This window comes from Pristiophorus japonicus, chromosome 21 (genome assembly GCF_044704955.1).
Source record: "Pristiophorus japonicus isolate sPriJap1 chromosome 21, sPriJap1.hap1, whole genome shotgun sequence".
Lineage (NCBI taxonomy): Eukaryota > Metazoa > Chordata > Chondrichthyes > Pristiophoridae > Pristiophorus > Pristiophorus japonicus.
In genome coordinates, this window is record NC_091997.1 from 28978940 (window position 1) to 29000922 (window position 21983).

The following is a 21983-nucleotide window of genomic DNA, read 5'->3' on the forward strand; positions in this document are numbered from 1 at the left end:
TTTGAGAGCCTGGTCTTCAAACACTCTTTTCCTCAGGCGACCGAAAGCTGAACTGGTGCACTGGAGGCAGTGTTGGATCTCGTCATCAATGCCTGCTCTTGTTGATAGGAGGCTCCCAAGATAAGGGAAGTGGTCCACGTTGTCCAGGGCCGCGCCGTGGATCTTGATATCTGGGGGGGCAGTGCTGTGCAGCGAGGACAGGCTGGTGGAGGACCTTTGTCTTACTGATGTTTAGCGTAAGGCCCATGCTTTCGTATGCCTCAGTAAATACATCGACTATGTCCTGGAGTTCAGCCTCTGTGTGTACTGTAGCTCGACGACAGAGATTGGAGTAGTCTTGGACCTGGTCTGGAGACGGCAAAGGTTGAACAGCTTTCCACTGGTTCTGTAGTTTAGTTCCATTCCAGCGGCGTCACACACTGTACAAGGTGGCTCTTAACACAGAAAACCATCATCATGTGACTTGTCACATGATCCTTTATTATTGACATTAGTAGTTGCAGTACCACAGTAGTCCACTAGGGGGTGGAGCTCTATTACATGAACCGTATCCCTATCAGCGAGAGGTTTGTGTTAAATGGTCAGAATGTTAGAATAGACTACAGGCGAATGGAAAGGCCAGTAGCTAAGAATTCCTCTGATCACCCTCTGTTACCACCTCGTTCGTAGGAGGTGCAAGCGCTCTACTCGGAACTCCTTCACGGCAAACGAGCCAAAGGTGGGCAGAGAAAACGTAACAAGGACACTCTCAAAACCTCCCTGATAAAGTGTAACATCCCCATCGTCACCTGGGAGTCCGTGGCCAAAGACCGCCCTAAGTGGAGGAAGAGCATCCGGGAGGGCGTTGAGCACCTCGCGTCTCATCGCCGAGAGCATGCAGAAACCAAGTGCAGGCAGTGGAAAGCGCGTGCGGCAAACCAGTCCCACCTGTGACAGGGACTGTGGTTCTCGTATTGGACTGTTCTTCTCGTATTGAACTGTTGAGTCACCTAAAAACTCATTTTTAGAGTGGTAGCTAGTCTTCCGCGATTCCAAGAGACTGCCTATGAGATGAGGAGGCGTCTACAATTTTTCTAGAAAACATCGGACACCAAAACGTCACAAGTGCGTTTACCATGTCGTGGCACAGAGCAACCAGAGGAAATCTTACCCTTGCTATAGTCTCCAAGCCTGAGTCAGGCTCTGGACCAAGGGGCTGGGCTGAAAGGCGGTAAAATTCAACTTACCATCACCCTTTCTACAACAAATACAGTTTATGCAGGAGTTTGGAGAACACCAAAGCTTGACATCTCCACGAGGCAAACCTACTTGAACTTGTCAGACCCTAATGCAAAATCTGGTTATAAATGGGAGGAGCTTGCGCAAGCTCCGCCCAGTTGTACCTGGTCTTGAGCGGCCTACCCCGCCATCCTTAAAGGGACCATTGGAAATGACCGCAAATCTTTTGAAAAGTTACATTTCTGAAAAATCAGGAGAGATGCCGACGCACTATAACCCGTTTTACACTGTCGCAGAAAGACAAGGGGGGAGAAATTGGAGTCATTGGCGCCTCCAGTGGGGGGGCGCTAACGGGTCGCAAATGACTTTGCGATCGGGCGCAGCGCCGATAACAACTCCCGTTAAATTCGGTGGGACCTTGGCGGCAGTGGTACGGCATTGCGCCTCGATCTCCTGCTCCCCGGAGATGGTGGCATCATCGCCCTGCGCATCGCCCCGTTCGTGCCCCGGCACCTAAATTGGGTTTCACTCCCTGAAGCTGTGCCGGGCGATGACAGCAACGACTTCGGGGGACGCATACCAGGCAGAGGTGGCCGGCTGCTCCTGAGAAAAATCTCCCATTTTCTTTCTGCTCCGGTGCTGTTTTGGACATAGGAACATAAGAAATAGGAGCAGGAGTGGACCATACTGCCACTCGAGCCTGCTCTGCCATTTAATAAGATCATGGCTGATCCGATCATGGACTCAGGCCCACTTCCCTGCCCGCTCCCCATAACCCCTTATTCCCTTATCGGTCTCACCAATACCTGTAGCAAAACTTCCCTGCTTTTATACTCCATCCCCTTTGCAATAAAGGCCAAGATTCCATTGGCCTTCTGATCACTTGCTGTACCTGCATACTATCCTTTTGTGTTTCATGCACAAGAATGCCCAGGTCCCGCTGTACTGCGGCACTTTGCAATCTTTCTCCATTTAAATGATAACTTGCTCTTTGATTTTTTTTCTGCCAAAGAGCATGATCTCACACTTTCCAACATTATACTCCATCTGCCAAATCTTTGCTCACTCACTTAGCCCGTCTATGTCCTTTTGCAGATTTTTTGTGTCCTTCTCACACGCGGGACTCAGGGTCGGTGCCGCAGTCGCTCAGCTTGAGTGCCGGGCTGATCAGACAGTACCCCCGCTTCCCGGTGGCCCAGGTCGGTGGGTCAACTATCTGTAGCGTATGCAGCTTGGGGCCTTCCCTTTAATTCAAGGAAGAGCACCTTCTACACAGCAGCGCTACGCGGCCCAGTGCGTAACGCTGCTGAGCCGTGCATCCCACCCCAGGAAGGAAGTGGAGCACTTAGCACAAAGTCTCGAGCCTCGTGAATGCTAACGCCCGGAAACGGTACCAAATTTCTTGGCCAAGATCTACCTCAATATGTTGTAATCAGCCCTACAGGGTGGCGTTGTCTATTTGCCCAATTTCCTCACTGCCTTCCCACCCCCCCGCCACCCCCCCCCCCTCTTCGCCCCCCCAGCCTCCCCCCCTCCACCTACCCAGCCTCCCCCCCCACCCCCTGGCTTCCCCCCCGCCTCCCCCCACCGGCTTTCCCCCCCCCCCAAAGCCTCCCCCCACCCTCCCAAGCATGATGGTAAAATTCATAAGAAACTCACCATGTGGAACATTGCTGCTCGTCAAACGTCAAACCCACCGTTACTCAAAGCCAGGCATGGATTCACTTACTCCAACGACTCCTGTCCACATTCCTTTCCATGAGAGCATTGTCATGACGTGCTTGATTTTTCTAGCAAACTATGGTAAGCCTTTGGGTTTCCAACCCTCTCAGATTGGCCCAGCGTCTCCAGGAATGCTACGATCAAACACAGAAGAAAAATCACAGGGACATTCAATGTCTTTTTCATTTTCTTTCAGCACTGCAGGTTAGTGGTTATAAAAATATTGGACGTGGAACTAAAATTGACGGACAGCTAAGAATCATCCAATTGGATGAGGAAGAGTCGGTTCGCTTTCCAATTGGCACGGGAAGGCAGTGCGCGTGAGAATGGGTGATCAGTGGCGGGATTGTGGGGTGGGGTAGTTGGGGGTGGGAGGTCATGTGACGAAACCTCCTGGAAGACATCCAATCAGAATTGGTGACCCTAGTGGTGCTATAATGTGGCGGAGCGGGAAAGTGTACCGATTGCGTCTCTCTGTGTACTGATTGTGTCTCTCTGTGGTACTGTTCAAAATGGGTCTGACCCTTCACTAGAACCGCTCGGGCCGAAATTCAGTAATGCCCCGTTGGGGGCAGTAACCAAGGTGGGGCGGGACTCCCTGCGCCCGGCACAGAAGTCCCGTCCCGGCCGCAAAATTGGGGTTACCGCTCCTAAGAGGAGGTGGAGCGCAATGTGATGTCTGCGCACCTCAAATTCTGCCCTTTTGAACATCCCACTATATAACCGCTCAACCATCAGTGGCCGTGCCTTCAGCTGCCTGGGCCCCAAGCTCTGGAACTCCTTTCTCTAAACCTCTCCGCCTCTCTACCTCTCTTTCCTCCTTTAAGACGCCCCTTCAAACATACCTCTTTGACCAAGCTTTTGGTCATCTGCCGTAATTTCTTCTTTTGTGGCTCGGTGTCAAATTTATCTATTTTATCTTGATACACCGCTGTGAAGCGCCTTGGGACGTTTACTATGTTAAATGCGCTATATAAATACAAGTTATTATTATTATCGGGTGCTCCACTTCCTGTGGGGGGGCGGGACCGGGGCAGAAAGCACGCGGATGTTTCAGCGCTACAAGGGAGGGCACGCTGCGAGCTGTGCAGCGGGACGAGGGACCACCGCTCCCCCGGAACTGTGGCACTCCGCTTCTGTGCCGGGCTGCAACATGGCGGCGCGGACCCCGCAAAATATTCAACCAAAGGCCGTCACCGGTAAGTCGGCAATTTAAGCAAAATGGTGGTGCGCACCCCTCCCCTTTAATTTTCGTCCCGTAAGCAGAGTGCGGCCCGGTTCACATCGCGGCGGCCTCACGGGGCGCTGCCCAATTTTTGCGCCGGGGCGAAAACGGGTCACTGCGCACGGCGATGACGTCATCACTGCTGGCGCAACGGCGTAAGGTGCTACTGGCAGCAGCGGGTCGCTGCCGGATTGTGCCTCCACAATTTCACGTTGTGGGGGGTGGGGGGTGCGGTAGCTAACGGGAGGCACAAACTACGCAAATCCTTCCCCCGCTGGTTTTGTTGTCTCTTCTTCCTCAGAATTGTTCGGACGGACCGCCCAAATTTTCCATGTCCTGATGAACATCACTCAGGATTCCCGACACGTTTCTCGGTTGGACCAAGCGTGCAAAAAGGGATATTTCGAAAGCAGTGCAGTCAGGCGTCTTACATTTGGTGCAATGCTTGCAATCGGCGAATTCATTACCCTTGCACAGGACAATTTGCTAAAAGCCAGGTTCATTATCCAGGAATAACATGGAATCCGTTGCGAGTGCGATGGGAATGGAATGGGAATGCCGAGGGCCGGGCAGAAAAGGAATAGAACAAAGAAAAGGGAGAGAATCAGATCCACAGGAAACTGATTAGAAATGGCAGCCAGATTTATTAATAAGAATGTTATTATTATATTTGCAAAAGAAAAATCCACAGCCCAAATGTTATTATCTTTCATCAACGGGCAATGCAGTCTCACTAATCTGTTTTTTCTATTTCTTTCAGATGACACTAAACTGATTTTTCATCTGAAGGACGATGGTAAGTGTTCAGCGTCTCTTTGTATTAGGGTAACTGTTTCCGCTGGTGGATGGGTCGGTAACCAGCGGGAACAGATGTAAGACAATTGGCAAAGGAACCAGAGGGGAGATGAGGAGAATCTTTGTTTACGCAGCGAGTTATTATGGTCTGGAACGCGCTAAAAGGGCAGTGGGAGCAGACTCAATCGTAACTTTCAAAAGGGAATTGGGAATATATTTGAAATTTGCCGGCCGATGGGAAAAGAACAAGGGAGTGGGACTGATTGGATAGCTGTTTCAAAGAGGCAGCACAGGCACGATGGGCCGAATGACCTCGTTCTGTGCTGCATTATTCTGTGATGTTATGAATTGCGGCCCCCAGTTAGTGAATGGACAGAGAGTGTGACTTGGCGGGAGACTTGGTCGTGTTCCCATGCGCCCGCTGCATGCTTCCAGGCAGTAGAGGTCGCGGGTTTGGGAGGTGCTGCCGAAGAAGCCTTGGCGAGTTGCTGCAGCGCATCTTGTAGATGGTACACACTGCAGCCACGGTGCGCCGGTGGTGGAGGGAGTGAGTGTTGAAAGTGGTGGATGGGGAGCCGGTCAAGCGGGCTGCTTTGTCCTGGATGGTGTTGAGCTTCTTGAGTGTTGTTGGAGCCGAACTCATCCAGGCAAGTGGAGAGTATTCCATCACACTCCCGACTTGTGCCTTGTAGATGGTGGAAAGGCTTTGGAGAGTCCGGAGGTGAGACACTCGTCTCTGTTGCTGGTGAACTTCATGCTGTACTAGTTTTAGTTGCTGGGGGCAGGACTTGTATTTACCCATTACAGTTGACTATCTCTCGGCTTCTATCAGTATCAAGAAAATAAATGCTTGCTAATAAGATTCAGCAAAACAAAATGACTTACTTTTTAAAACAGGACTGCAAGTATATATAGTTGCAGTTTGGGTATCTCGCCACCCTCTGTTGTGCGTACACATTCAAGTGCGCAGACGCACACAAATGGGCCCGTTTATATTTGTTCTCGCAATGTGGTGACACTGGAAAAGGACACTTTTTCTGCCCCATTTTCCTTGATAAAGTGGTGGCCCGTTTTACACCCAGTTCACACTGTCACCCAGAGTCAAAATGACTCACCTTTGTCTTTCTGCTTCAATCGTGATGAAACCTTACACTGTTGATCACCCCAACACCCCATACCCACTGCTCCCTCACTCGGGCAGACTGGCCATATGGGCAATTTCCCCAATGCCTCCGCCAATGGTTCCATATTGGTATGATCACCTGCACCCCCCCCCCCCCACCCCACCACCCCCCTCTTTTTTTCTGTATCAATCCCCAAGAATCCTGCGCCCTTTAGGGGAGGCGCCCAATCTGCTCACTACGGCCGAAACACCTTGGCCGAGTTTGGTTTGGGTCCAGGGTGAAGCTGTTGCCCTTGAGAAGGTGCCTTCACTTGAAGCCCTGTTCCTTCCAGCTACCGGTGCCTTGTGAGACAATGCAAATGTTGTTCCTTTAGAGGCAGCGTTTGAGGGGTATATTTCGATGTGGCAGTTTGTTCCCAATAAGATTGTTGGGATGTGACGAGCCACTGGAATCAGCAGACAACAAGAAACTGAGATTTTCCTTGGAGACCAAATGCAATGGGCGTAATTTCTATTTTTATTCAAGGCGAGGCAGCACTGGGAATAATTATACCAATTATTATTGACCAAATTCCACGATGTACTACAGGCCAAGACCTAAACTGTTGGTTTTGATTAATTATCAGCTCGGTTAATTGTGCAGGTCTGATACTTCTTTGCGAAAATGCAGCATTGAAAACATTTTAGGAACAGGAAAAGACCAGTTGGCCCAACGAGTTTCGTCCCACCACTCATCTGGCACTTAGTTATTCCTCACTCCACTCCACCAGTGCTGGCCCCTCATTCAGCTCCTCTCCTCCACAATTCCCACCCGACATCTCTCCGCCGAGCCACTCCCTGCCCTGCTTTCAGAAGCCTTTCTATTTTAATCATACGATGTGGACAGGATGTGGATGTCACCGGCTAGGCCAGCATTTATTGCCCATTCCTAATTGAACATAAGAACATAAGAACATAGGAAATAGGAATAGGAATAGGCCATACGGCCCCTCGAGCCTACTCCGCCATTCAATAAGATCATGGCTGATCTGATCATGGACTCAGCTCCACTTCCCCGCCCACTCCCCATAACCCCTTATCCCCTTATCATTTAAGAAACTGTCTATTTCTGTCTTAAATTTATTCAATGTCCCAGCTTCCACAGCTCTCAGAGGCAGCGAATTCCACAGATTTACAACCCTCTGTGAGAAGAAATTTCTCCTCATCTCTGTTTTAAATGGGCGGCCCCTTATTCTAAGATCATGCCCTCTAGTTCTAGTCTCCCCCATCAGTGGAAACATCCTCTCTGCATCCATCTTGTCAAGCCCCCTCATAATCTTATACGTTTCGATAAGATCGCCTCTCATTCTTCTGAATTCCAATGAGTAGAGGCCCAACCTACTTAAACTTTCCCCATAAGTCAACCCCCTCATCCCCGGAATCAACCTTGTGAACCTTCTCCGAACTGCCTCCAAAGCAAGTATATCCTTTCGTAAATATGGAAACCAAAACTGCACGCAGTATTCCAGGTGTGTTCTCACCAATATCCCGTATAACTGTAGTAAGACTTCCCTGCTTTTATACTCCATTTCCTTTACATTGTCCTCTTGAATACCACTGAGTGGCTCACTGGGCCATTTCACAGAGTGGTTAAGAGTTAACCACATTGCTGTGGGTCTGGAGTCACATATAGGCCAGACCGGGTAAGAGCGGCAGATTTCCTTCCCTATAGGACATTAGTGAACCAGATGGGCTTTTACAACAATCCAGTAGTTTCATGGTCACCATTACTGACACTAGCTTTTTATTCCAGATTTATTTAATTGAACTTAAATTCCCCAGATGCTGTGGTGGGTTTTGAACTCATGTCTCCAGATCATTCTTCCAGGTCCTCTGGATTGTGAATCCAGTAACATAACCACTATGCTACCATAGTAGAAGCCTACACAAAACCCGACTCTTTGTCTGAATCTTTGCCCTACCCCTTCCATTTATACCTGCTTCTCCCTGCTCACTGTTTTTTTCTGTTTGACTTTAAGTTCTTTGGGAAGTCCCCTTGTATGTAAGGAGCACTGTAGAAATTCACATTGTTTTTTTGTAGATCACTGTTCGCTGATGATTGCACAGTATTCAGTTCCATTAGGAACCTCTCAGATAATGAAGCACTCTCTTCCCGCATGCAGCAAGACCTGGACAACATTCAGGCTCAGGCTGATAAGTGGCAAGTAACATTTGCGCCACACAATTGCCTGACAATGGCCATCTCCAACAAGAGAGGATGTAACCACCACCCCTTGATATTCAATGGCATTATCAACGCCGAATTCCCACCATCAACATCCTGGGGGTCACCATTGGTCAGAAACTTAACTGGATCAGCCACATAAATACTGTGGCTACAAGAGCAAGTCAGAAGTTGAATATTCTGCAGCGAGTGACTCATCTCCTGACTCCCTAAAGCCTTTCCACCACCTACAAGACACAAGTCAGGAGTGTGATGGAATACTCTCCACTTGCCTGGATGAGTGCAGCTCCAACAACACTCAAGAAGCTCAACACCATCCAGGACAAAATGGCCCGTTTGATCAGCACCCCATCCACCACCTTCAACATTCACTTCCTTCACCACCGGCACACCGATGGCTGCAGTGTGTACCATCTACAAGATGCACTGCAGCAACTCGCCAAGGTTTCTTTGACAGCACCTCCCAAACCCGCGACCTCTACCACCTAGAAGGACAAGGGCAGCAGGTGCACAGGAACACCATCACCTTCACGTTCCCCTCCAAGTCACACACCATCCTGACTTGGAAATATATCGGCCGTTCCTTCATCGCTGGGTCAGAATCCTAGAACTCCCATCGTAACATCACTGTGGGAGCACCTTCACCAAACGGACTGCAGCGGTTGAAGAAGACAGCTCACCACCACCTTCTCAAGGGGCAATTAGGGATGGGCAATAAATGCCGGCCTTGCCAGTGATGCCCACATCCAGTGAATTAATCATTTAAAAAAACTCCACCTACCAAGTTTCTCACCATATCTCTCAATCCCTTATCTCCCAAGAAAGGCACCAGTTGTCTCTTGAATAACTGTATACTGTTGGCTTTATTGGCGTTGTGTGGTGCTCATGATAGTGCTGGGCAATGTAGCTTCTTCCCATTTTGGGCACTGGGTGATGTCTAGAACTGTTAAGTGTAGGACAAGACTGTCTCGAGCCAATAGTCTTCTGTAGTGGACCCACAGCCAGTGGGAACTAACTGAGTACAGAGTGGATTTCCTGAGCGAGAGGTGAAAGATTATTATCCAATAGATTTCACCATCCAGACCCCTGACGCTTCCCTTCGTGTTGAAGCATTTTCTGGTTCATCTGTTAGAATCTTAAATCCTGAGAAGTGTCTGGTTATTGTTTCAAAGATGCTACTAGTTGTAGTTTTACATTACATAAGATTACATCGGATATACGGCACAGAAACAGGCCATTCGGCCCAATCAGTCCATGCCAGCGTTTATGCTCCACTCGAACCTCCTCCCGCCTTTCCTCATCTAAATCTATCATCTAAATCTATCATTCCCCTTCTCCCTCATGTGCTTGTCTAGCCTCCCCTTAAATGCATCGATACTATTCACTTCAACCACTCCCTGTGGTAGCGAGTTCCATATTCTCACCACTGTTTCTCAGTGCTGTGTTGCTATACATCGTCTAAGAGGATTTGGAATTTTATCGGCAGAGCAGGAAAAAGTGTAGTGGATCTTGGGGTTTGTAGCTCTTAGAATCCATGGGCCCGAAATTAGTGGCCTTCCCGCCCACTGCTGCCGATTGCCGGCAAGTTTTTTCGGCGGTCTCTCCACGGTGACAGATTCCTCTTGGTCTGCTGCCGGCGGGAGGGGAGTACCGCTGGGAACCGCCCGCTGACGTCCTCTGGCGGACAAGTCACGTAAGTGACCCCCCGCCCACCGAGCTGCCTTCTTGGTGTGGGTGGGAGTTGACGGGAGTCGGCGGCAGCAGGGGGAAGGACCGTTGCATGGAAGCTGGACTAACCCCGACGGTAAGTAAGAAGACCTGCAAAAAAAGGTTAGTGAACATGTTTTATCTTATTTTTTCAGTGTTTTACCTGAAGTTGCTCTGGTGTTATTTTTTTTTTGTAAAAATATTTATTTTTCAGTGCTCCCGCTCCCTGGACCCGACGCAATCGTTGGAGGCATTTTGGCAAGGAACGCATTTGCCGCCGAGATTGAGAGCTCCCGCCTGCTGCCACCCACATTGACGGCGTAAACTGTTATTTGGCCGCCGGGCGGTACTGCCACCTCTTTTAGAGGGATCTTCCTGGCAAAGTAACACCCGGTCTCTCGCCAGCCATCGGCGGTCCTTTGGGCGGGTCTTGGCTTTGACCAAGTTCTGGCCCATAGAACGGTACAGCACTGAAGGAGGCCATTCGGCCCATCGAGTCTGCGCTGGCTCTTTCGAAGAGCAATCCAGTCAGTCCCACTCCCCTGCTCTTTCCCTATATCCCTGCAATGTTTCTCTTTCAAGAATTTATCTAATTCCCTTTGAAGGCGAATATTCAATCGCCCTACAAACCTCAGATACCAGGGCTCTACAAACCTCGGTTGGTGAATACAGACCCCAATGTGGCATGGAATTGTACAGACTGGGTAGCCCAACTTCAATTCCTGGTCATTGCCGAGCTCATTGATCTTGGCCGGGATGGGATTACTGTTAGTATACTTGTCCTCAGGATCCATTCCTTGATCTAATTAGTAGTTCCTGCTGGAATATTGCCTTTGTGCGAATGCAATTTAGGAAAGAATGCCTCACTATGATTGAATAGGCTTCAGGCATTCACTGTATAGAAGCATGGCTATTTGGGGAAGTTACTGGAGGGTGGTCACCACCTTTGGAATTGTATCCCTGCAAGAAATCAATTTTTCAGGAGAGAAAGGGAGAGAACTGGGGCAGAGGGCCACTGAACACACCCACCCTGACCACACACAGCCTGGCCACACCCACACTGACCACACCCACACTGACCACACCCACCAGACCACACCTACCCTGACCACACCCACCCTGACCACACCTACACTGGGCAGATCTGCCCTGGGCTGAGCTGCACCGACCTTACTCACATTGACCTTTCCCACATTTAGAGCAGAGAAGGTTGAGAGATTTGATGGAGGTGTTCAAAATCATGAGGGGTCTAGACAGAGTGGATAGAGAGAAACTATTCCCATTGGCAGAATGGTCGGGAACCAGAGGACACAGATTTAAGGTGATTGGCAAAAGAACCAGAGGCGACATGAGGAAAAACGTTTTTACGCAGCGAGTGGTTAGGATCCGGAATGCGCTGCCTGAAAGGGTGATGGAGGCAGACTCAATCGTGGCTTTCAAACGGGAATGGGATAAGTACCTGAAGGAAAAAATTTGCAGGGAAAGGGCGGGGGAGTGGGACTAGCTGAGGTGCTCTTGCAGAGAGCCGGCACGGGCTCAACGGGTCAAATGGCCTCCTTCTGTGCTGTAACCGTTCTATGGTTCTATGAATGATACCCAGACTCCAAGGGTTAAATTACACGGGAAGATTACAGAAACTTGGGTTATATTCCCTGGAATTTGGATGTTAAGGGATGATTCGATCGAAGTTTTCAAGATATTGAGGGGAACAGATAGAGAGGTTGATAGAGAGAAACCATTTTTGCCAGTTGGGGATTTTAGGACTAGGGGGGCATAGTCTAAACATTAGAGCCAGACCTTTCGGGCGTGAAATTAGGAAACACTTCCACACAAAGGGTGGTAGAACTTTGGAACTCTCTTCCGTGATTGGCAATTGGTGATTGATCAATTATTAATTTTAAGCCCGAGCTTGATAGATTTTTGTTAACCAAAGGTATTAAGGGATATGGGGCAAAGGCGGGTATACGGAGTTAGGTCGCAGATCAGCCATGATCTCACTGAATGGCGGAGCAGGCTCGAGGGGCTGAATGGCCTACTCCTGTTCCTGTGTCTCTGCTTTACTCACACTTACCACACCCACACTGATCACAGCATCATCGTTGCTTCTCAGACCTGCGGAAAGCTTTGAGATCAATGCTGGAATTACAGTTTCTATTGCTCGATTTGCCTGTCATATTTTAGATTAGTTAATTAACTTTTGTTTTTAATTTGCAGACAGTATATTTTGTCAACCAAACGCTTTCTGTTCACTGACCAACTATATGAGTGTTGCCAGCAGAGTAAGCTCTCTTGGGTTTAACGTTGCTGTTTATGAGAAGAATGGTGAAATTGGCTCCCCTGATAATTATGTTTTTGACTCCTGCTGTGCGTTGTCCAGTGCAGCATACAGAGTCCTAGCAGATTGATTCCTGCACTGTTGTTTTGCAATGTTTTTCTCTGACTGTGGAGAGGTGAGACGGAGAGTGATGAGAAAGACCTGCTTTTTTTTTTTAACACTCTCTGACGAAAGATTCAGTGATAGGTTTGTGTCTGAGCCTGTCCGACAGTTTGCAATTGACACGGTCATTGTACATGATCTCAAAAGATATTATCCAGAACTCCCTGAGGGGAGATGAGACTGACAGGTACACTCGCTCCAAAAACCACAAAACACATGAGAAGTATCAGAAACACATGGTAATACAAAGCAGGAGATGATGGGCCCGGACAGCAATACAAAAACAGAGATCCAAGTAGAATGAGTGCAAGATAAATGGAGAGACATGAAATATGCTTTTAAATTCTTTTCCCCTCCTCTTCCCCAACCCACCGCCCCCCCCCACCCCGCCCCCGCCACCTCCAATGATGACTTGCAAGGATACAGTTACATAAGAATTAGGAACAGGAGTAGGCCCCATAACCCTTAATTCCCTTAGTGGTTAAAAATCTATCTATCTGTGATTTGAATACATTCAATGAGCTAGCCTCAACTGCTTCCCTGGGCAGAGAATTCCACAGATTCACAACCCTCTGGGAGAAGAAATTCCTTCTCAACTCGGTTTTAAATTGGCTCCCCCATATTTTGAGGCTGTGCCTCCTAGTTCTAGTCGCCCCGACCAGTGGAAACAACCTCTCTGCCTCTATCTTGTCTATCCCTTTCATTATTTTAAATGTTTCGATAAGATCACCCTACATCCTTCTGAACTCCAACGAGTAAAGACCCAGTCTACTCAATCTATCATCATAAGGTAACCCCCTTAGCTCCGGAATCAGCCGAGTGAATCGTCTTTATACCCACTCCAAAGCTAGTATATCCTTCCTTAAGTAAGGTGGCCAAAACTGCACGCAGTACTCCAGGTGCGGCCTCACCAATACCCTGTACAGTAGCAGGAGGACCTTCCTGCTTTTGTACTCCATCCCTCTCGCAATGAAGGCCAACATTCCATTCGCCTTCCTGATTACCTGCTGCACCTGCAAACGAACTTTTTGGGATTCATGCACAAGGACCCCCAGGTCCCTCTGCACTGCAGCATGTTGTAATTTCTCCCCATTCAAATAATATTCCCTTTTACTGTTTTTTTTCCCAAGGTGGATGACCTCAAATTTTCCGACATTGTATTCCATCTGCCAAACCTTAACCCATTCGCTTAACCTATCTAAATCTCTTTGCAGCCTCTCTTTGTCCTCTACACAAGCCGCTTTCCCACTAATCTTTGTGTCATCTGCAACTTTTGTCACACTTTCCTCTGTCCCCTCTTCCAGGTTATCTAGGTATATTGTGAACAGTTGTGGTCCCAGCACCGATCCCTGTGGCACACCACTAATCACCGATTTCAAACCCGAAAAGGACCCATTTATCCCGACTCTCTGCTTTCTGTGAGCCAGCCAATTCTCGATCCATGCTAATACATTTCCTCTGACTCCGCGTACCTTTATCTTCTGCAGTAACCTTATCGAATGCCTTTTGGAAATCTAGATACACCACATCCATCGGTACACCTCTATCCACCATGCCCGTTATATCCTCAAAGAATTCCAGTAAATTAGTTAAACATGATTTCCCCTTCATGAATCCATGTTGCGTCTGCTTGATTGAACTATTCCTATCTAGATGTCCCGCTATTTCTTCCTTAATGATAGTTTCAAGCATTTTCCCCACTACAGATGTTAAACTAACCGGCCTATAGTTACCTGCCTTTTGTCTGCCCCCTTTTTTAAACAGAGGCGTTACATTAGCTGCTTTCCAATCTGCTGGTACCTCCCCAGAGTCCAGAGAATTTTGGTAGATTATAACGAATGCATCTGCTATAACTTCCGCCATCTCTTTTAATACCCTGGGATGCATTTCATCAGGACCAGGGGACTTGTCTACCTTGAGTCCCATTAGCCTGTCCAGCACTACCCCCGTAGTGATAGTGATTGTCTCAAGGTCCTCCCTTCCCACATTCCTGTGACCAGCAATTTTTGGTATGATTTTTGTGTCTTCCACTGTGAAAACCGAAGCAAAATAATTGTTTAAGATCTCAGCCATTTCCACATTTCCCATTATTAAATCCCCCTTCTCATCTTCTAAGGGACCAACATTTACTTTAGTCACTCTTTTCCATTTTATATATCGGTAAAAGCTTTTACTATCTGTTTTTATGTTTTGCGCAAGTTTACTTTCGTAATCTATCTTTCCTTTCTTTATTGCTTTCTTAGTTATTCTTTGCTGTCATTTAAAATTTTCCCAATCTTCTAGTTTCCCACTAACCTTGGCCACCTTATATGCATTGGTTTTTAATTTGATACTCTCCTTTATTTCCTTGGTTATCCACGGCTGGTTATCCCTTCACTTACCGCCCTTCTTTTTCACTGGAATATATTTTTGTTGAGCACTATGAAAGAGCTCCTTAAAAGTCCTCCACTGTTCCTCAATTGTGCCACTGTTTAGTCTGTGTTCCCAGTCTACTTTAGCCAACTCTGCTCTCATCCCACTGTAGTCCCCTTTGTTTAAGCATAGTACGCTCGTGTGAGACACTACTTCCTCACCTTCAATCTGTATTACAAATTCAACCGTACTGTGATCACTCATTCCGAGAGGATCTTTTACTAGGAGATCATTTATTATTCCTGTCTCATTACACAGGACCAGATCTAAGATAGCTTGCTCCCTTGTAGGTTCTGTAACATACTGTCCTAAGAAACAATCCCGTATGCATTCTATGAATTCCTCCTCAAGGCTACCCCGTGCGATTTGATTTGACCAATCAATATGTAGGTTAAAATCCCCCATGATTACTGCCGTTCCTTTTTAACATGCCTCCATTATTCCCTTGATTATTGTTTGCCCCACCGTGAAGTTATTATTTGGGGGCCTATAAACTACGCCCACCAGTGACTTTTTCCCCTTACTATCTCTAATCTCCACCCACAATGATTCAACAGTTTGTTCATTAGAGCCAATATCGTCTCTCACAACTGCCCTGATATCATCCTTTATTAACAGAGCTACCGCACCTCTTTTCCCTTCTTGTCTATCTTTCCGAATTGTCAGATACCCCTGTATGTTTAGTTCACCATGCACTCCTCATTCAGCAGTAAGTGTCAGAGTAACAAAGAGACAGAAACTGAATGTAATCCCCCACAAATACTGCACAAAGAGGCACACAATCCCCACTTTCTAAACCCACTCCTCTCTCCGTCTATAACCAGCTTCCATCCCACATCCTTTCAGTGCAGCCAGTAGCAGAGCAACATTGCATGTTGTGTGGTCCATTTATGAATATGTGTATGATACTGTTTTGAGATGCAAATTGGATCTGAGATCACATAACTTAGAAACAGATTATCTGGTCATTGGCGCATTTCTCTTTATGCAACATTGCTGTGCGCAATTGGCTGCCTTGTTTCCTACATTACAACAGTGACTATACTTAAAAAAATACTTAATTGGCTGTAAAGTGCTATGGGACATCCTGAGGTCATGAAAGGTGCTATATAAATGCTTTCTTTTCTTTTCCTTCTTTTACTCCCTCCCTCCCTTCTGCTCTTTCTTTCCTTCCTTCCTGTCTTTTCTTCCTTCCTTCATTCCTTACTTACTTATTCATGGCTCAGTGCCTGTTCCTTAATTCCTCTTATCAATTTAATTTTCCTTTTTTGCACCCCTCTCTGTAAAGCACTTGATGATATAGTCTACATTAAAGGCGCTATATAAATGCAAATTGGTGTTGCTGCACCGTGGAGGCAAAACAAAGACTGCCCAGCGATGAGCTGTCCTAAAACCAAAACAAAAAGATGGCGCCAACCATGACACCCCACCTGCTTGTTGGCCATAGGAATAAACGACTTCTTCAAATAGGTCCAACAGAGTCACTTGCTACCAGAGCCTGGACTACCAATGCTGACAGTGCCAGAATATCAATGCAGCAAGGGATTGTAGCTCCAATTTTAACTGGGGGGGCAGTTTTCCATGGGTGGGTTTTGATGTCAACGGGAAACATTATGGATAGGAAGGGAGGAACTTGAAACAATCACTATCACTAGAGAAAAAGTACTAAGCAAACTAATGGGACTAAAAGCGGACAAGTCCCCTGGACCTGATGGCCGACATCCTAGGGTCTTAAAAGAACATCCTAGGCTGCAAAGATAGTGGATGCATTGATTGTTGTAATGTATTTGCTTCATGGGTTCTTTGCTTAAGAAGTCATAACAACACATGACTATTAAGAACGAGTTGGTTTATTAGCAAAGGTTTAACAGTCACACTGCACAGTTTATCCTCCGGGCTCACAATCACCTGCTTCATCGTGGATCCCCTGAACCCAACTGGCTGGGGTTTTATTGAGTCTTGTGAACATCACGTGACTGGCTAAGCCATTCACAATGCAACAGCTCAACAAACCTGTGAGCTTACTCACAGGTGCATACATTACACTTGTAATCTACCAAAATTCCCTGGATTTTGGACAGGTTCCAACGGATTGGAAAACCAAAAATGTAATGCCCCTATTCAAGAAAGGAGGTAGACAGAAAGCAGGAAACTATAGACCAGTTAGCCTAACATCTGTCATTGGGAAAATGCTGGAGTCCATTATTAAGCAAGTAGTAGCAGGACAATTAGAAAATCATAATACAATCAAGCAGAGTCAACAAGATTTTATGAATGAAAAATCGCATTTGACAAATTTTCTAGAGTTCTTTGAGGATGTAATGAACAGGGCGGATAAAGGTGAACCAGTAGATGTTGTGTATTTGGATTTCCAGAAGGCATTCAATAAGCTGCCACATAAATGGTTACTGCACAACATAAGAGCTCATTGGGTTGGAGGTAATATATTAGCATAGATAGAGGATTGGCTAACTAACTGAAAACAGAGAGTCGGGATAAATGGGTCATTTTCAGGTAGGCAAACAGTAACTAGTGGGGTGCTGCAGGGATCAGTGCTGGGTCCTCAACAATTTATAATCATTATTAATGACTTGGATGAAGAGACGGAGTGTACTCTAGCGAAATTTGCTGATGATTCAAAGATAGGTGGAAAAGCAAATTGTGAGGAGGACATAAAAAATCTGCAAAGGGATATAGATAGGTTAAGCGAGTGGGCAAAAATTTGGCAGCTGGAGCATAATGTGGGAAAATGTGAGGTTATCCACTTTGGTAGGAAGAATAAAAAAGTAAATTATAATTTAAATGGAAAGAGACTACAAAATGTTGTGGTACAGAGGGATCTGGGGGTCCTTGTACATGAAACACAAAAAGTTTGTTTGCAGGTGCAGCAAGTAATTCAGAAAGCAAATGGAATGTTGGCCTTTATTACAAGGGGGGTGGAGTATAAAAGTAGGGAAGTCCTGCTACAACTTTACAGGGTATTGGTGAGACCACACCTGGAGTAGAGTGTACAGTTTTGGTCTCCTTATTTAAGGAGGGATATATTTGCATTGGAGGCAGTTCAGAGAAGGTTCACGAGGTTGATTCCTGAGATGAAGGCGTTGTCTTATGAAGAAAGGTTGAGCAGGTTGGGCCTGTACCCACTGGCATTCAGAAGAATGAGAGGTGATCTTATTGAAACATATAAGATTCTGAGGGGGCTTGACAGGGTAGATGCAGAGAGGATGTTTCCCCTCGTGGGAGAATCTAGAACTAGGGGGCATAGTTTCAGAATAAAGGGTCACCCATTTAAAACAGAGATGAGGAGGAATTTCTTCCCTCAGAGGGTCATGAATCTTTGGAATTCTCTGCCCCAGAGAGCTGTGGAGGCTGAGTCATTGAATATATTTAAGGTGGAGATAGACAGATTTTTGAACGATGGGAGAGTCAAGGGTTATGGGGAGCGAGCAGAAAGGTGGAGTTGAGGTAGAGATCAGATCAGCCATGATCTTATTGAATGGCGGAGCAGGTTCGAGGGGCCAAATGGCCTACTCCTGCTCTTATGTTCTTATGTTCTTATTCGGGCTTGGGCTGATAAGTGGCAAGTAACATTCGCGCCACAAAAGTGCCAGGTAATGACCATCTCCAACAAGCAAGAGTCTAACCCTTGATATTCAATGACATTACCATTGCAGAATCCCCTACAATCAACATTCTGGGGGTCACCACAGAGATCAGATCAGCCATGATCTTATTGAATGGCGCAGCAGGCTCGAGGGACTAAATGGCCTACTCCTGCTCCTATTTCTTTTGTTCTTATATGCTGAAAGGGACCTCGCCAGCTTTGGGCAGGTGACATTGTCGCGGCTCAGCGGAACAGGTAAAAGTCGTGGTTGTCAGCTCACTGCGGCTCCAGGCAGGTAAATCACATGGGAGATTTTAGTGCCCATTCACCCAGTTTGCACGGGGATGGGTAGAGTTAAAATCACCCCTAGAGAAATCGTATGGAGACAGCGATAGATGCAGAAAGCACACAGAGAGATGGACAGGGACAGGAACTAGAACAGACCAAGAGAGCAGTGAAAGCCAACAGCAAATAGGGAGAGAGAAATAAACAGAGGAAGATGGAGAGAGAGATAAAGAGAGGGACAGAAAGAGAGAAATGAAGAGACAGGGACAGACAAAGGCATGAAGAGAGCAGGATAGACAGAGACTGATGAAGAAAGACAGAGGGAGATGGAGAGAGGGACAGACAGGGAGATTGAGAGAGGGACAGACAGAGAGAGATAGAGAGAGGGACAGACAGAGAGAGATGAAGAGAGCAGGATAGATAGAGACCGATGAAGAAAGACAGAGGAAGATAGAGAGAGGGACAGACAGAGGGAGATGAAGAGAGCAGGATAGACAGAGACCGATGAAGAAAGACAGATGGAGATGTAGAGAGGGACAAACAGAGATGAAGAGAGCGGGATAGACAGACAAAGATGGAGAGAGGGACAGACAGAGAGAGATGGAGTGAGGGACAGACAGAGAGAAAGATGAAGAGAGGGATGAAGAGAGGGGGCAGAGAGAGGGGTGACTGGACAGCAATGTAGAGACAGATCAGAAGAAGTTGTTTTTGAAGGAATGAATGAAATAGATGATGAGGGAATAGAGAGATTTATTTTAGAAACAAAGAAATTGGCAGAGAACGATTTTAGGGAGATCAGTAGTTGATGAATTCCCATCGAATATGTTTCTATTTTAGATTTCTGTAGTTGATTTTTTCTGCGGCAAAAAATCCATAAAGCATAAAATCAAATCTGCATTTTTACTCCTCACAGTAATTTGAATCAGTTTGTAATTTATATTAATTTAGAACATCCTTGTCCGTACATGAACCTGGTAAGTAGCACAGCATGCAGAGCCCAGAGTGCAAATAAACAGCCATTCACTGACATAGAAGCCAGTGAAAATCAGACAAGGCATATAATTGGCAGTCAACCTGATATCGCCCTCAAACACAAAACAGTACACAATACTACTATTGCCCCAGTGTTTCTCAGTCTCTCCCCTTTCTCTATGTGACTAGTTTGGCTTTTTAATGACTTTCGCTGGGTGATGCTGTGATGGGGGAGATGGAATCTAATCATTCAAATTTGCAAACAGAAAATAGCTACTTATGTTTACAGAGAATTACCCAAATCATGGAAATGAGCAACCAATTAATTGCATCGCTAAGTTGCAAACCTGCTGTTCTCTGTATTCAGGCACGATGTTTTAAAATGATAACATGACCCCTTTTAACAATTATTTGCCGCAAGCCAGTTTTTTTTCAAATTGAACTTACGATGTTCCCATTGTAGATGTGACATAACTGCGGCAAACAGATTATGTATATGAGAGCACTCATCAAAGGTCAAAGAAACTTAAATGTGACAGCTATGGGGAGAGAGTGCTTTTAAGCATAAATTCATATTGACGCCACGCTTGAAAGAACTCAGCCTTTTGAAGTTTATCTTTTCATCTTTCAATGTTTTCCTTTTCATGCTGCCAGTAATTTTATATTCATTAAAACAGTGCTTGGTCAGAGCTGAGCTCGCACACACTGAACTTACTGTTACTGCCATTTGCACGCAAGCCTCAAATTTCAGGCCACCAGCAATGTTCCCTCTAATTTGTTTTTGGCGTGTGCGGTCCCTTTAAATTTGCCGCATGCGCAGTAGCTTCTCCAGCGGCCATAGCTAGTGAGCAGCCAGCGCGGGAGCTCCCGATTGGCGCGTGGCCCACCCACTCCCCGGCCAATTGCAATCGGGGGAACATTGGCCACCGGTGTCCATTATCCTGTTCCTCTCTTCTTAATGGATAAGCCTCGCTCAGTTTAAGGTATTGATTGCCTTTCATAGAATAGAAACATACAATGAGAAGGAGCTCATTTAGCCCATCGTGCCTGCGCCAGCTCTTTGAAAGAGCGATCCAATTAGTCCCACTCCCCCCTTGCTCTTTCCCCATATTACATAACAAATAGATGCAGGAGTAGGCCATACGGCCCCTCGAGCCCGCTCCGCCATTTAATACGATCATGGCTGATCTGATCATGGACTCAGGTCCACTTCCCTGCCCGCTCCCCAAAACCCCTTATCCCCTTATCGTTTAAGAAACTGTCTATTTCTGTCTTAAATTTATTCAATGTCCCAGCTTCCACAGCTCTCTGAGGCAGTGAATTCCACAGATTTACAACCCTCTGAGAGAATAAATTTCTCCTCATCTCTGTTTTAAATGGGCAGCGCCTTATTCTAAGATCATGCCCTCTAGTTCTAGTCTCCCCCATCAGTGGAAACATCCTCTCTGCATCCACCTTGCCAAGCCCCCTCATAATCTTATACATTTCGATAAGATCACCTGTCATTCTTCTGAATTCCAATGAGTAGAGGCCCAACCTACTCAACCTTTCCTCATGTCAACCCCCTCATCACCGGAATCAACCTTGTGAACCTTCTCTGAACTGCCTCCAAAGCAAGAATATCCTTTCGTAAATATGGAAACCAAAACTGCACGCAGTATTCCAGGTGTGGCCTCACCAATACCCTGTACAGTTGTAGCAAGACTTCCCTGCTTTTATACTCCATCCCCTTTCCAATAAAGGCCAAGATTCCATTGGCCTTCCTGATCACTTGCTGTACCTGCATACTAACCTTTTGTGTTTCATGCACAAGTACCCCCAGGTCCCACTGTACTGCAGCACTTTGCAATCTTTCTCCATTTAAATAATAACTTGCTCTTTGATTTTTTTCTGCCAAAGTTCATGACCTCACACTTTCCAGCATTATACTCCATCTGCCAATTTTTTGCAGACTCACTTAGCCTGTCTATGTCCTTTTGCAGATTTTTTGTGTCCTCTTCACACATTGCTATTCCTCCCATCTTTGTATCGTCTTCCAACAACCATGACTACAATCTAAAAGTGACTTCATTGGCTGTAAAGCGCTTTGAGACGTCCGGTGGTTATGAAAGGATCTATATAAATGCAAGTCTCAGAATAAGGGGTCGCCCATTTAAGATGGAGATGGGGAGGAATTTCTTCTTTCAGAGGGTCGTGAATCTTTGGAATTCTCTACCCCAAGGAGCTGTGGAAGCTGGGTCATTGAACATATTTAAGGTG

The 21983-nt window shown here is 46.6% G+C and overlaps 1 protein-coding gene across 1 annotated transcript in view; it reads left to right on the top strand.

The window, feature by feature from the left end:
- Positions 1–21983, top strand: part of LOC139233885 (plexin domain-containing protein 1-like) — a 328432-nt gene that overhangs the window by 253750 nt on the left and 52699 nt on the right. Inside the window, exon 12 of the mRNA XM_070864521.1 lies at positions 4926–4961. Within this exon, the coding sequence (XP_070720622.1) occupies positions 4926–4961 (36 nt within the window). The remainder of the gene's footprint in view (positions 1–4925; positions 4962–21983) is intronic.